The following is a 14,117-nucleotide window of genomic DNA, read 5'->3' as shown; positions in this document are numbered from 1 at the left end:
GTTGCTAATTTTGATAATAAAACTTTACCCAATGTGTTCTTTTGCCATTATCATTATCCCATTATTAATTATATTATTTAAACCTCAGATGATAATTTGCAATCTGAATAAAGCTTCATTAATATGTTGACTTTCTCTCCTATTCAATTAAAATTGCTTTGGTAGGAAAAGCTTGTAGCCTATTTAAATTTTTAGAATGACTGTGTTATGAAATGCTGTGATTTTAATTAAGATAAATTGCTTCCTTAACTACTGCAGAGACTGAGATTTTATTTCTTTGTTTCAGTGTTCAAGCTAAAAATTTAATTATTAACCTTAACATTGATATCCAACAATAAAGTTCTTCTGTGTATGCTGATAAAAGAAGCTGCTTATCTATTTTTTTTCCAACTTTGAACCCCATTACTCTTCTTTGTTTTAAGAAGAGGGAAGAGAAGCTTTATTTAGATGGTTTTTCTGAACTGGTTCTATTGACTTTCTGAAAACACATCCAAGGAGAAGCATGATGCTTAAAATGAAATCATACCAAAAAAAAATCTTGTTAAAGAATGTTCGGAGTTTGTCTTAAACTCATGAAATTCTTCATCAATGAAATTCTGAAGTATTTTAGCATACCCTAGTTAGTAAATTCTATTTATTCCTTTATTATAATTTAGCAGAGTCACCCATGTAGTTGCAAAACATGATAAATATTTATTAGTGGTTATGTTATTAACGCTTTCATGAACAATTAAAAACTCTACAACAACCATGTAAGATGTAGACAAATTTGCTTTCAGGTTCTAATGAGTTATGAGTTTTTACTGTAAGAAAAAGTAAATTATAGAGGAAAGCTTATTATCTGTTCAGCTGACCATAACAACTTTCTTCTAAAATTCACGTAACTTCTGCCACTTTTATGATTCATATATAATCTTTGGAAACCAAAGTACCAATTTTTGTGAATTCGCTGTATGTATATGGAATATGCCTAATGTGCCATGTAAACTATAATAAGGGGATATTAAAGTTTTAGAGTGAAGACAACAAAAATAATTAAGAATTGAAGTTTCTTGTGCAAATTTACTTTGGCACCTCTAATGATGATTTGTCTTAAGTAGATATATATCTACATCTGTTTTTTTTAAATATTTTTTTAAGCTGGAACAATATCTGGAGAAGAGATTCCTGTTGTTTCTAAGGCTAATATTAAGGAATACAGAGACAGCTTTTCCTGTGAAAAATTTAACTTTCGAAGCAACCCAAACATCACCTTCTATGTCTATGTCAGCAATTTCTCCTGGCCAATCAAAATACAGGTTAGTGGCTTTTTTGTACTTATAGAGATGATGTTATTTTAGTTTTACATTGAATTTCATGCTTTCGCTCGTACAGAAATTGTGCAAATAGTATTATTTGCATGCTTTATTTCTGTGTATAAGAATTATATTTCAATGGCAATTATTAATATGATTTTAAAGCCAGGCTGGATGGGACCTTGAGCAACATGGTCTAGTGGAAGGTGCTGGGCCCATGGCAGTGGTGTGGAAACTAGGAGGTCTTTAAGGTCTGTTCAACGCAAACCATTAAATAAATCTATGCTTTTGTTTTTAGTGGTGAATCAGATTTCAGGCTGTTGCTTTTAAAATCTGAAGTTAAAATTATTGAACATATGCATTTATTTGTAATATAACTTAAGCATAACATAGAAATATGTATGTACCTAGATATTTGAATGTAATCTTTTGGTAATGATTAGCTTTCTTAGCCTCTGATTTTTTTTAAATGTGGAATGACTGTATCAGATTGCAATATTGCAAACTTCAGTTAAGACTAAGTATATTGGATTAGAATTTATGTTCTTCTTTGACTTCACTGGAATCAATTTCATTCAGTATTTTCTGGAGTACTGAGATACTGTGCGGTGGTAGAGTCAAAAAAATCAATGCAATCATGATTCCTCCCTGACCTCTAAAGTTACAGCAATATTTATATTTGCCATTACTAGAGCTGCATTTGTATCCCCTCCATCAATGAAAGAGCTTGTTATGTGGATGAGGAGCTTTTGACTATAACTCCCTTACAGAATTAATTCTTTAAAATTAAATTGTTAAAATGACAATAAAATTTCATAAGTCCTAGTGATCTGCTCAGGAAACCGAAACAAGCTCAAAATACTTGCCAGTTAACCAGAAGTATAAATATTCTACAGATTTCCATTTTGGTGGGAAAAAGCACCCCATGTTTTTCTAAAATACGGAACCTGATTGATGTGTATATGTATATATAAATTTATATTTATTTATATATATGATAAAGTCTATTGGGTTAAAGTAGTCATCTTCTGAGTAAATTGTCAGAGAAATGTTATTGTTGTGTTAAGCAAAGCTAGAGTTTTCTTAATCATACATGAATGTTCACTGTAAATATGTGTTACACAGTGTTGAAGGACAAATTTGTGCAGCTTTTTAACATTGATGCACATACTAGTTTATACAAAAAAACCCTGAAGGTTAACTCTTTTACTCTTCCTATTAGGGGTATTCTTTACACTCTGTCCCACTTTCTAAGGATAGAACAAGTTCAGTGGTCAAATAGCCTCCTTAAACAAACTCATGAAGCAATTTAACCTGTGAACGCATTACACACTCCTTTCACCTTTACCATTGGAAGGTGTCTGTATCATCACTGCAAGACAAACATTGGTAAGGTGGTGCATTCCTAAGATGTGCAGCTCTTTGTCAGATGTTGGCAGATTGCAGCTCCTAGTGCTGTTTCCACTGCGGCATAACACCTTTATGAATGCATGATGAAGGGAATCCCTGATCATTGGTTACATCCTTTCTTTTCTTTTTTTCTCCTTCCCTGTTCTGCCATGGTTGCACAGATTTTTTTGTATTTCTTTTTGAAGCACATTGAAATTCATCAGTCTAGACAGTTCTGCCTCAGAGGTGGTGGTGCTTGACTATTGCATTCCTTTCCTCTCCTGCTAACTTTTCATAAAAAGATTCTTCCATCTAGAAATTAAGTCACTCAAATTTATTCAGCAGAAAAGGAATGCTAAGGTCCAAATGAGGAAACTGTTTTAGGATGTTAATATTGTCCTCTGTTTTTACCTTCCTAAATGGACAAGATTACTATTTAGCTCTCAACCTTTTTTATGCTGTGATTTGTTCTTTTCCAAGGAAATATCTGAAGTTCATATTGCCCATATATATATTTCTTTTGTTTGGTGCTCTAGCAGTAGATAACATCTTCTAGTGATAAATGGAGTAGGGAGCTTTTCAGAGAAAACAAGTTTCATTTTATGTTAATTTTATGATTCTGCACATAACAGAAATTTTAAAAATATGTGAATCTTCCTATGACTTAGGGTTAAGAGAGGGAAGCCATCACAGTCCAGAGGCTGAAGTTTCCCAGGCCAGTGCTAAATGGGCTCATGGTTATTTTTTTATGTTCTTCTACATCAATGTCTTTTAGCATACCAGATTTCACCTTCAAAATATTCAAGTGGTTGATGTTAGTCTATTACTTTCTTAGTGTCCATTTAAAGGATGATAATACTTACAAAAATGATCTTACTGTTATACTGATGAAAGGATTCTTTGAGAGTCAAGATACTGCTGATGGGTTTGAGTTCTGGATTGTAATGGAGAACTATTTTAGATCATCTCTGAGTTAGAGATGAGTGTTTAGAAAGCAGTTTCCTCAATTAGCCAACTTTTCCTTTTCTTAGTGATTAGAGAGTTGACTGTGTGTTCTGTTGCAGGGTTTTGGATGCCACAGAAGCTGGCCTATGTGTAAGAGGCCTTAGACACTGCACTATTTGCGCTGTAGTTCTTTTCACTAAAATGGTCACAATGCATGAGTCATATCATACTGGGTATAAATGTAGTGGTATTTTATATCAACACAGTCCTGAAGGTTGTATTTAATCCTGTTAGAGCAAAGGAAATTACTGTAGTTTCCTTGAGAGGTATTCTGTTCACTGGAATAAGTAAGATTAGCACCATGAAATTTGGCACATGCCTTTTTCTCAAAACTTTTGTAGAGAACTAAGTCCTCCAGCACATCTAACATTTTTCAAATACAGTCTGAGTACTAGTCTTCTATATTTCCATTATTCATCACAACTTGTTGAGAATACATTATATAAAGAATGAGTTCCTAAGGAAGCAGAAGTAGTGACCTTACTTCCTTTGTAACTGGTATTTGAAGTTGTCTTATTGATATGCATTTCACCACTCTCCTTTTGTGCCTCCTGTTATGCTGGCACTGGAGCTAAGATTACTTGGGTCTTCCATTGGGAAGGTTTGAGTTTTGGAGTTACTGCTCTTACCATTTCATTTTCTAAAGGAGAAGGAGCAGCCCTCTTCATTATACAAGACATTTAGTTTCATTTTCTGTCAAAGTCACCTATATTATCTCTATTTTAGCATTGATTTCTATTCAAGATTTTCATGACTATGAGAAAAAACTATAAATCCCAGCAGGTGATTGTTTATTTGGATCAATGCCTCACAGTTGCTTCCTCAAATAGTGTTATTATGTGTGTTACCTATTCAGCAAGCTTGGATTTTTTTTCCAAAATGCTGATCCCTGGTGATTCTAAAACAAAATATCTTCTTTTGAAATACAATTTCTTGGCTTTGAAAAAAGTGTATGGGATGACTGTGTCAATAAAAATAGTTCCTTAAGGTGTGCTGGTCTGTGATAACTCCACCAGCAACAACCCAGTGACCCATTTTATTGTTGTCACTGGTGATCCTAATCACCTCAGAATACAAGTTCTTCAGCACTGGATAGCAGTGAATTACTTGCTCAACATAGAGACTGTGTAAGAAATTCTCAGTTTCACATGTACTGCTTCTCTCTTTATAAAAATGTGCTCTAGGTTCCCATTAGTCCACACCCTTGTGTCTGTGGTGGCTGCAGGCACACAACTGGGTGCTCAGGCAGGGAGCCCTGGAGGGAAAACACTGCATTTAAATTTCCTGATGCTAAAAGCATTTTATTTAGCTATAAAATATCTTTTTCCTTCAAGAAATGAGGGGTCATTAGAAAGATGGCGATGTAGGACATCTTCAGCTTAGAGCTGTTTCCACAAATAGACCTGGGTGTAATATGGGCAGGTACCAGTTTTTTCTCAGAAGTATGTAGTAGTTATATATTGGCACACAAATGTTGGATGTTTTCTGTTGAATTACTGGAACAGTTTATACTACACTTTTTCTCCATTTCCTGTAATTCAGAATTGACTGGAAAGTAAGGATGGATAAAGACCCTTAAGCTTAACTGGCCAGGCTTTCATAAGCACCAGTAGTTTATGCATCTTTTCAGAGGAAGTCTGTATAAAGTATCTTTGTTAACAGAGGGTTCAAGTGTCCAAGTAAGACGACATGATTTATCATCCAGACTTACCATCTCTACTGCCTTTCACAGTCCCAACCCTTTAAGTGTACCGTGTCTTATATGTCAGTTAAAGAAGACTCCATGAGAAAATGCTGTTGCCTTACCAGATTTCTAAACAGAATATGTGACAAAGCCACATAAATTGTTTCTGCTCATTTTTATTTTATTTTCAGAGTAGATGTAATTCAGATTCCACTGTTAATGGAATTTGAAGGCTGTAACATTTATTGAAAAGCAGTAACAGACTGTAGCCAGCACCTCAATAATGGTCAGTCTTACCTGAAGTAGTAAGCAGTCATAAAGCTTGGGCTTCTGACAGCTATGTAAGTATTAATAACAGCAGTCACAACGTGTTCTTCAGTCTCAGGAAACTAATTTTATGGCAAGGGATTTTTGTCATTGAAGATGGTAACAGATGTATTTTATTTTTTTCCTCATTTGCTCTCGTATTCTGAGAAGTAGTGACTGAATCTGGAAGAAGTAAATATCTTTAAAAAGCTGTCCTGGCTATTTGGCTGATCACTGTCCCTAAAGACAGCAGTAGCAATCCTGCTTCTGGATCAACTGCTTTCCTGCACCTCTATCTCTTTATAACTGTCAAACTTGTAAAGCAGCAAAATTTTCTACCAGTTTTAAAGCTGCATCTGGAGATAATAATAACAACTTTTCTACTAGTTATCTCCTTTCCTCCCTGAAGTGTAAATGGAAGATTCACAAGTGTCTGAATTTTAATTGGAAGGGTCATTTTAAATTATAAAGTTCAACCTCAGCAGCAAAGCACTGCCTGGCAAAATTAGGTTTGCATTTAATGAAAAAAAAATAAATCTTGATATACATTTTTGAACATAGCATAGTTAATCTAACATGTTTCCACAGCATAGAACAACTATTGTAACAGTGAAGGTAGACACAATGTTACTGTACATGGAGAATCCCCAAATGTGTTGGAAAAAGAAATGTAATATTCTTAAACAAGGCTAGTGCAAGTTTTAGTAGCATATTTTTGAGTCCTATCTTTTTTACACAGTTGTTTCTGATGAAAACTGTCTTTGGCAGTCTGTATTAGTTTCTATACCAGAACAGAATAATGAATTATGGTGAAGATTTACATTGTACTTGTATGTAGCACAACAAATAATCAAAACTACTTCATATATAAATTTTCAAGTGATTTTTTTTTTAAGCTGAAACTAGTGTTCTTTCAGTTTACTGGCTCCTGTTTCAGAATTGATTTTCTTTCCACCCTTAATAGCCTGCCTGTAGCAACTGAAGGAGGAGTGTAATGTAAATCAAGAAGCATATCTACCCTTGTAATAGAATATACTGTGTAGCATAATTTATTTCAGCTTCTTTTGTTTTGTTTTGGAGTTCATTTGAGTTTTTAACATTCATGAATGACTTATAGGTTGTAAAAGCTCCAAGAAGTAAAACATGTCAGTCGTTGCCATCAGAATTTACAACAGTAGCACAGCCTAATTACTAAATTAACAAATGAAGATCAGAGCATTTTTTTGGCTTTTAAGACCTTTCTGAATTTTGCTAAGGTCATGATTCTGGACTCTTTTCTTGGAAAATATGTATTTCTTTACATGATGTGTTTGTACAGAACCTCTTCCCACCAGTGATTGCATACCTAAATTTAATCCCTATGATTTATGGTGAACAATTCAATTTCTAAGTGCCTTAATGGCTTTCATAGAGTCTGCTGAGTAACTGCATATAGCAATGTGTGAAGACACTATAATTCCTGAAACACTAAACAGGTACTGATGATGAAGTGGATACATTAACTTCCAAAACAGCTTTGATGTTTTCTTACAGTAAATATAAAATCCCTATTTAAAAAAGGTTTGAAAGCAGTATACCATGAACAAAGAATGAGGAAATCCATTGAACTATCATTTAGTGACAATTCAGTGAGGAGCAAGAAATTCTTTAGGAACAGAAAAATACCAGGAATAGAGGGCAAACTCTATTCAACAGGGTGGTTTCGTTTATAGATGACTGAGGTATAGCCTAAAATGGACATATATACATAGTTTCAGTTTTTAGTAGGGATGATGATACTGATGAAAAGTTAGGATTGATAATATTAATGATAATTAACATAGAAACATAGAATCATTTAGATTGGAAAAGGTCTCTAAGATTATTGAATCCAACCCTTAACACTGCCAAGTCCAACACTAAACCACATCCCTAAGTGCCACATCCACACATCTTTTGAATACCTCCAGGGATGGTGACCCCACCACTTCCCTGGGCAGCCTGTTCCAGTGCTTGACAACCCTTTCTGAGAAGATATTTTTCCTAATATCAGATCTGAACATCCCCTGATGCAGCTTGAGACCATTTTCTTTCATCCTCCACCTTGCTATGAAAATTATCCTCAACAAAGTTAGACTCTGAAGGAAGAGAAATTGCAGGGCAGAAGCAGGAGGGTAGGAACACAAGACTGGAGAAATGCAAATGCCGTCTCATATCTGAATGTAGGAAGGAGGTAATTCAGATAGCAACAGATTTCGTAACCTACAGTGCTTTGGAAGAGATTTTGGAAGGAAAGTTATGTTAGTATTTAGTGTTTTTCAGGTTTTATGCATTGAATAGAGGCATTAAATTATACAGTGAATTAGCTGACAGCAGTAAAATGGAAGAATGTAGATCTAAAGAAACAAATTTCAAAAACAGACCACATGGTTACTGATAATACATTTGTGCTTCAATATTTTGTCATAGTGGCTTATCTAATCACCTTTCTGGTCATGGCACTTTGTTTAACAAAAAAAGAATGGTCTGGAGATTCAGATTTATATCATGCCTAGGATTATTCTTATATACGATTAAAATATATTAAATAGACTTTTTTCTCTACAGTTATTTCTGGAAAAAAACAACTGCTCTAAGTGAAAAAATTAAAAATTATTTTAAAATTGAAATCAGTAGGACAGCAGCATTGAAAGTAAAGTGTCATTTGTTGTATTGCTAGTTTCTAAAACTAAATTCCATTCTGCTCTTCAACATGTTAAATACCATTGTTAAAAATTCTTGTCGTAGTTACATTATTACAGGTATACCTGTTATATGTATAATTATTGCATTTTATAAAGTAGTTGAAAATTACTACTCAAATGTGGACTGTTACAGTAATTATGGTTACCTTTTTTCTTTCTGGGGTAATCAAATGTAACACCAGAAACCTACTGGTTCTTGTCTTGGAAAATGGACTGTCTATAATATCTATAATTTATTTCCTTGTAGTTGCAGGGTCAGTTGTATGGAGAATAAATCATAATATTCCCAAAAAGCTTGATATGCCCAAATCCAATATAGCATTTTCCAAAATGCTTCTCATGAATCCTAACGTATTGCTAAAATGAGGAGGTGTTTTCTGATGATTAGATTATACCTCTTTCACTTTAAAAAATAATGGTAGAACAGTTAGCATTTGTCTTAAAATATACCAGAACAAGATGGCCAGCTATATTGTGCCAACTTCTACACCACTCCAATAAATGTAAATGTTAATTTCATTATTCTTCCGGGTACGTTTCTTTTTCCAATCACCTTAGAAAAGGTTTAATATGAGCCACCAGAATATCTGTAAATATTTAACATAGTTGATATATTCCTCAGAAAGCAGAAGCCCTGTTAATAGTTCAGCTGATGATTTAAGGGAACCAAAATACCTAATTAAGAGATAATTAGTCCTCAGTGATGCATAGTTTTAATTGGTGTATAATTTGAATGTCTGAGATAAGAACTCCTATAACTGATGTGCCAGTTGTATGGGGCTTTTTTTTCCAGGCAGACCAAGGCACCATCTACTGGTAGCTATATAACGCAATAGAGATATATAGATATGGTATTTGCTAATAAAAATTATCTCTATGATGTTTAGCAAGCAGATATTGAGATTTTTCTTGTAATTTCCATTTTACTTATATACTTAATTAAGTAAAATGTAGTTAGAACATTTAGAATTAAATAAAAAAATATTGCTTAAAGGTAGCTTATATTTATTCAGGACTTACGATTAGCCATAGGAAAATAAATCAGTTATTCCTGTTGGGATTTGAGAGGGAACCTATGATGGGATATAGAAACTATTTTTTAATAACAAGAAAAAAAACTTTCAAATATTAAGATTCTCCCTGAAGGAAACATCTATGCCTTGTTGAACTGCAGAAGCCTTTAAAGGTCATACTCAGTGGCTTCAGAATTATTTGAAAGTAAATGTTTGGCTCATAGGGAATCAGAATGGAAATAGGAAGCTGCTAGTGGTAGAGAATAGATATTTTCAACCTATTTATCATGACTGACAGTTCTAGAAACCTTAGTTGCCCTCTCTGATCAGGAATGTGTAGATAAATGTGGACAGCGTGCAGGATTTCTGTTTCTTATATTTTTGTTTAAATTTGGATTTCTGCCAAATCCATGTTTTTCAACATTTCTTAGTAAACAAAATGTCAGTGGGTCAAAATCAGGTTAGAAATTCCACTGCACAGTGTTTGTGAAGTAGACGTCTCAAGAACCCCACATCTGCTGAGCAGGGGTGACAGTCTTGTTGGCCTCACCAACATGATTGTGGTCCTGAGATGGACAAGAGTTTCAGGGTTAGGAAAAGTACCTTTTGGGTTTCCTAAGCTCCCCTGGGTACAGATGGTTTTGCTGATCAGGCTGCTCTGAACTGTCACTCAGAGCTACAAGGTGCCTGGACTAACTGGATCCCTGGTCTAAAAACACAAACCAGAGCTCATGTACATCATGGGATTGATGCTGCTTCAACAGCAGCATGTGGTCACTTGTGCTGTGAACAGAAGGCTCTAAATCTGACCTCTGAGCACTGAACCAACAAGGTATGTCATGCTGAGCTGTCTCTGAGACAGTGAAACTGGGAAAAGTGGTTTTTAGCACAAGGTAACCTTGACAGCATAGACTGGAAATTGAGCTCTGGAGTTTTCCTTAGAGCTTCAGAGCTTAATTGCTCAGGCCATGGCAAACTAGCTAAAAACTGGTAGGGGTTCTTACAGCTTAGTTTGCAGGGGTCTCTAAATCCCAGCTTTCCAAAAGCACTGAAGCTTCAAAAGTTGAGACTACTTTAACTGCAGGAATGTTCTCAAGAGTGAGCTAAGATGCCATCAGCATTCTTAGAGCGAAGAGTTCTACCTTAGATTAAGCAGACATTCATGCTTAAGATTGTTTTATTTTAGTGAACCAGTATTTTTAATGGCACTCTAATTTGTAGGAGCTACTGCACTCACAGATGCAAGGAGTTAATATCTGCTACTAGAAGACAATCCTTGAGAATGAAAAATAGCTGCCATATGTTGGTCTTTAGGATCTCTTTGAGGTATTTTTGATGGGAAAAGATATTTCATGTAGACCTTTTTTTTGAAAAGCTTGGTTAATCTTTTAACCATTCAATCGATGTATTAATTTCTGTGATGAAATAACAAAATGAAAGTATTATGTTATTCAGTGAGACTCCAGGATTTAAAAATCCAAAGCCATTCTGTGGTTCTTCGTGGATTAACTAATGCATATATGGTTTGAGCTGAGCTAACCAGTGTGAAGATGTAGGGAAGTCAAAAGTCCACAAATGCCTTTCCTGAGAAACACAGAAGGAATGGTACAAAGTGGAGTAGAATCACAAGCTCTTTGTTTAGCAAGAAGACAAACTCAGACCTGCAAACTCAAATGTTAGTTGGGCAGATAGTGGGGAGCTGCTGTGCTCTTTGTTGGATTATGGTGTGAGTACTCACTTCTTTGGGCTGTGGAAAACAATGTTAGGGACATGATTCTGTTTGTATTTATTATGAAATACAGATTGTTGGGTTTTATTTTGAAATGCTTTTAGGACCTTTAAATTGTGATAATGATGTCATTTTAAAAATCTCTTTAATTCTTTATTATCAAAAAGCTAATTGAATGTATTTTAAAGAAACCAAAAGAAAACCCATAAACTGCTTAGTCTATATTAGACCAACATATTCTGTGCCTTCCGGGAGACAGTACAAACAATTATCAGACATAGATAACCAGATAAGCGTATTAAGGAAGAGGGTGGAAAGCTTGCAGGTCATCTGCTTTTTTTAAAATCTGACTTTAAGTACATTAGTTACTTGTCATTACTTTTTCATGTAAGCACTTGATTTCATTGCTGCCTAGGTGTTATATCTCATAGATGATAAATCCAGAAGGGGCTGCTTTGGTCATATAATCTGACATGAGACATAAACTAAAGCATAGGCTTTCACAAATTAATTGCTGTTTGAACTAGACCATATATTAAAAAAAATCCACTCTTGGCTTAAATATTTCTAAAAATGGGATGTGCACCTGACTGCTACTAAATGGTTCTGTCAATTGTTGCCACTGTTTAAAAACATTTGATTCATGGTAACTGTAGCTTTCCATGGGGTAGTCTTTAAATATAATTTTATTCTAGAAAGAAGATCTTCCTCCTATAAAGGATGTGATGTTGTTGTAAATAGCATGTTCTCTGTCACCTTTTCTTTAGCTTTTCTTCAGACTTACTTTCTCTGAACCCTTCAATATTTCAGTATCCCTTGGGAATTGTGGAAGCCAGAACTGGCATACTTTTATGAGTGTGATTGCATCTGTTTTGGATACAGATATAATGATGTACTTGAGGGAGCAGAAGAAGGGTGCTTTTCAGCAGCACGGGCACGCTGTGCTGCCTAAGGAACCGGAGCAACCTTAGCTCCATCTTTTCTGCTCTTTATTCTTCTGACTCCAGTCCATACTTTTTGCAACATTCAGTATTTTCCTCTATACATCCGGGAGGAAAATAGCTCTTTCATCACAGCATTGGGAATGTAATGACTATCTACCATAACCCAAATGTTTTTCAGTGTCACTAAGTCCAGAATAGCATCCTTGAGAATGATCTTTGTTCTTTGATTCCACATTTATTCTATCAAATGCAGTTTTTACTTCTCTTACCTTCCCATTATCCTCCCATGCACTTGGTGAGTGACTATTATTTTCACTTTTTTACCTCAGCATGACAAATAAAAAAATATTAATAATGATATTATTTTCTTGCCAGTTATTGACAAAAGTTTTAAATAACACTAGAAAACTAAGATCCAAGAATCTTGCTGTGCCTTGCATTAGAAACACATTTGTACAAATGCAAATCTCTATTCGCAATTACATTTTGCATTAGTAAAAAATTTAATATGTGCCATGTTGAATTTTTATTCTAGTTTATCAAAGTGAGCGTTTTGCCAGAAGGACTAATACAATTTCTTTGCATGTAGAAACAGGAAAATATCCGGAAACAATGTAAGTTCTTGGGAATGTATGTTGTTGGGAATAGGTTAGGAGATCTAGACGTGGATTGGAGCGTAGTGATCTGTGAAAATGTGTAAGAACTGCTGGTTGTAGAATATTTGTTTTGAACAGACATATTCTTAAAGCTTATAAGATGAATTTTTAGACCAACATGGTCTACAGATTTTTCTATTCTAGTCCAACATTATTGTTTATCTTACTTGAAGTTTATTCATTGTTCCAATCTTTCATTGTTAGCCCTTGATTAATATACCTTACACAAAACTGGGGGAAGATGAATCTTGTGCCTTTCTTTCCTTCCTCTTTTCTTTTTGTTTCATGATGTCCTCATTTTACTTTCTTGTCTTTTCCTTTTATTATTATTCCTTACAGTGACAAGAAAAATACACAAGACTGACATTGTTACAGATTGCAGTCTTGTTAAAATTGCCGTATTAACTACCAGGCCAGGTAGTGAAAAACCATTCAAGCTGTCAGATATTCTCAAATGAGTGAAATAAAAGCTGTTTGTATGTGTATGGAATCATCATTACTCCTTTGTCTCCTAATACCATCTTTGTGCAGGCTTTGAATTGTTTTCATTTAAGGTAATTTTAGTTTTGCTTTATTCTCAGTGGTAGTGTCTGAGAAATTCTCTGCTGTGTACGTATAAGAGATTTACAAAATGACTAATTTTCACTGATAATGAAGTTTTTCTCTTAGTTATCTCTAATGGAAGTGTCAGAAGTTCTGGGTCTGGGAAACAGAGAATAGTTTGTGTGAGACAAACCTCTGAAGGTCTCCAGTCCAATTCCGTGCTCAGATCAGGGCCAACTTCAAAGTAAGATCTGATTGATCAGATCCTTCTCTAGTCAGTTTTTCTTTCCTTGTATCTGTTGCAGTTTATGTTCATTGTATCTAATCCTCTTTCTGTGCGCCTCTGAGAAAACTCTGACTCCATTTTCTCTGCAACCTACTGATTAGGTAGTAGGAGACAGCAGTGAGATCCCTTTTTTGCCATCCCTTTAAGACACTCAAAGTTAATGACTTACTACTATGTGGTAAAATGTGAGTTCAATGAGTTTACAGACAACATTAAGATCAATACGAAGAATTCAATGCAATTTACTGCATTCTCCTTGAAAGTCCCTCCAACCCCAAGGTTTTGAAAATAATGAAACTAGTTAAAATTTGAGACCATTATTTTAAATAATAATTTGTATAATATAAGTACAAGACAGTTTCTTTTGATGTTTTTCCAGTTAGGCCTTTTAAGCCAAATATTTATATCTGCCTTCATAAGGAACAAAATGTTACTTAAATGTTACTTAATAAAATGTTACTTAAATGTTATATCTGAATATAATATCTGAATCTCTCTCCCCCCCTTTTGGCATTATTATTTTATATATACATTCCTATATTGA

The 14,117-nt window shown here is 34.5% G+C and overlaps 1 protein-coding gene across 6 annotated transcripts in view; it reads left to right on the top strand.

Annotated features, from left to right (window-relative positions):
- ATRNL1 (attractin like 1) overlaps nt 1-14,117 on the top strand; it is a 531,556-nt gene that overhangs the window by 247,938 nt on the left and 269,501 nt on the right. For all 6 annotated transcript variants that reach the window (XM_027692113.1, XM_027692108.1, XM_027692107.1 and 3 more), the window contains one exon: nt 1,141-1,298. In XM_027692113.1, the coding sequence (XP_027547914.1) occupies nt 1,141-1,298 (158 nt within the window). The remainder of the gene's footprint in view (nt 1-1,140; nt 1,299-14,117) is intronic.

This window comes from Neopelma chrysocephalum, unplaced genomic scaffold (genome assembly GCF_003984885.1).
Source record: "Neopelma chrysocephalum unplaced genomic scaffold, ASM398488v2 Primary Assembly neopelma1_85, whole genome shotgun sequence".
Lineage (NCBI taxonomy): Eukaryota > Metazoa > Chordata > Aves > Passeriformes > Pipridae > Neopelma > Neopelma chrysocephalum.
The sequence above is the reverse complement of the archived record's forward strand: the minus strand, read 5'-3'. Positions and strand labels throughout refer to the sequence as shown.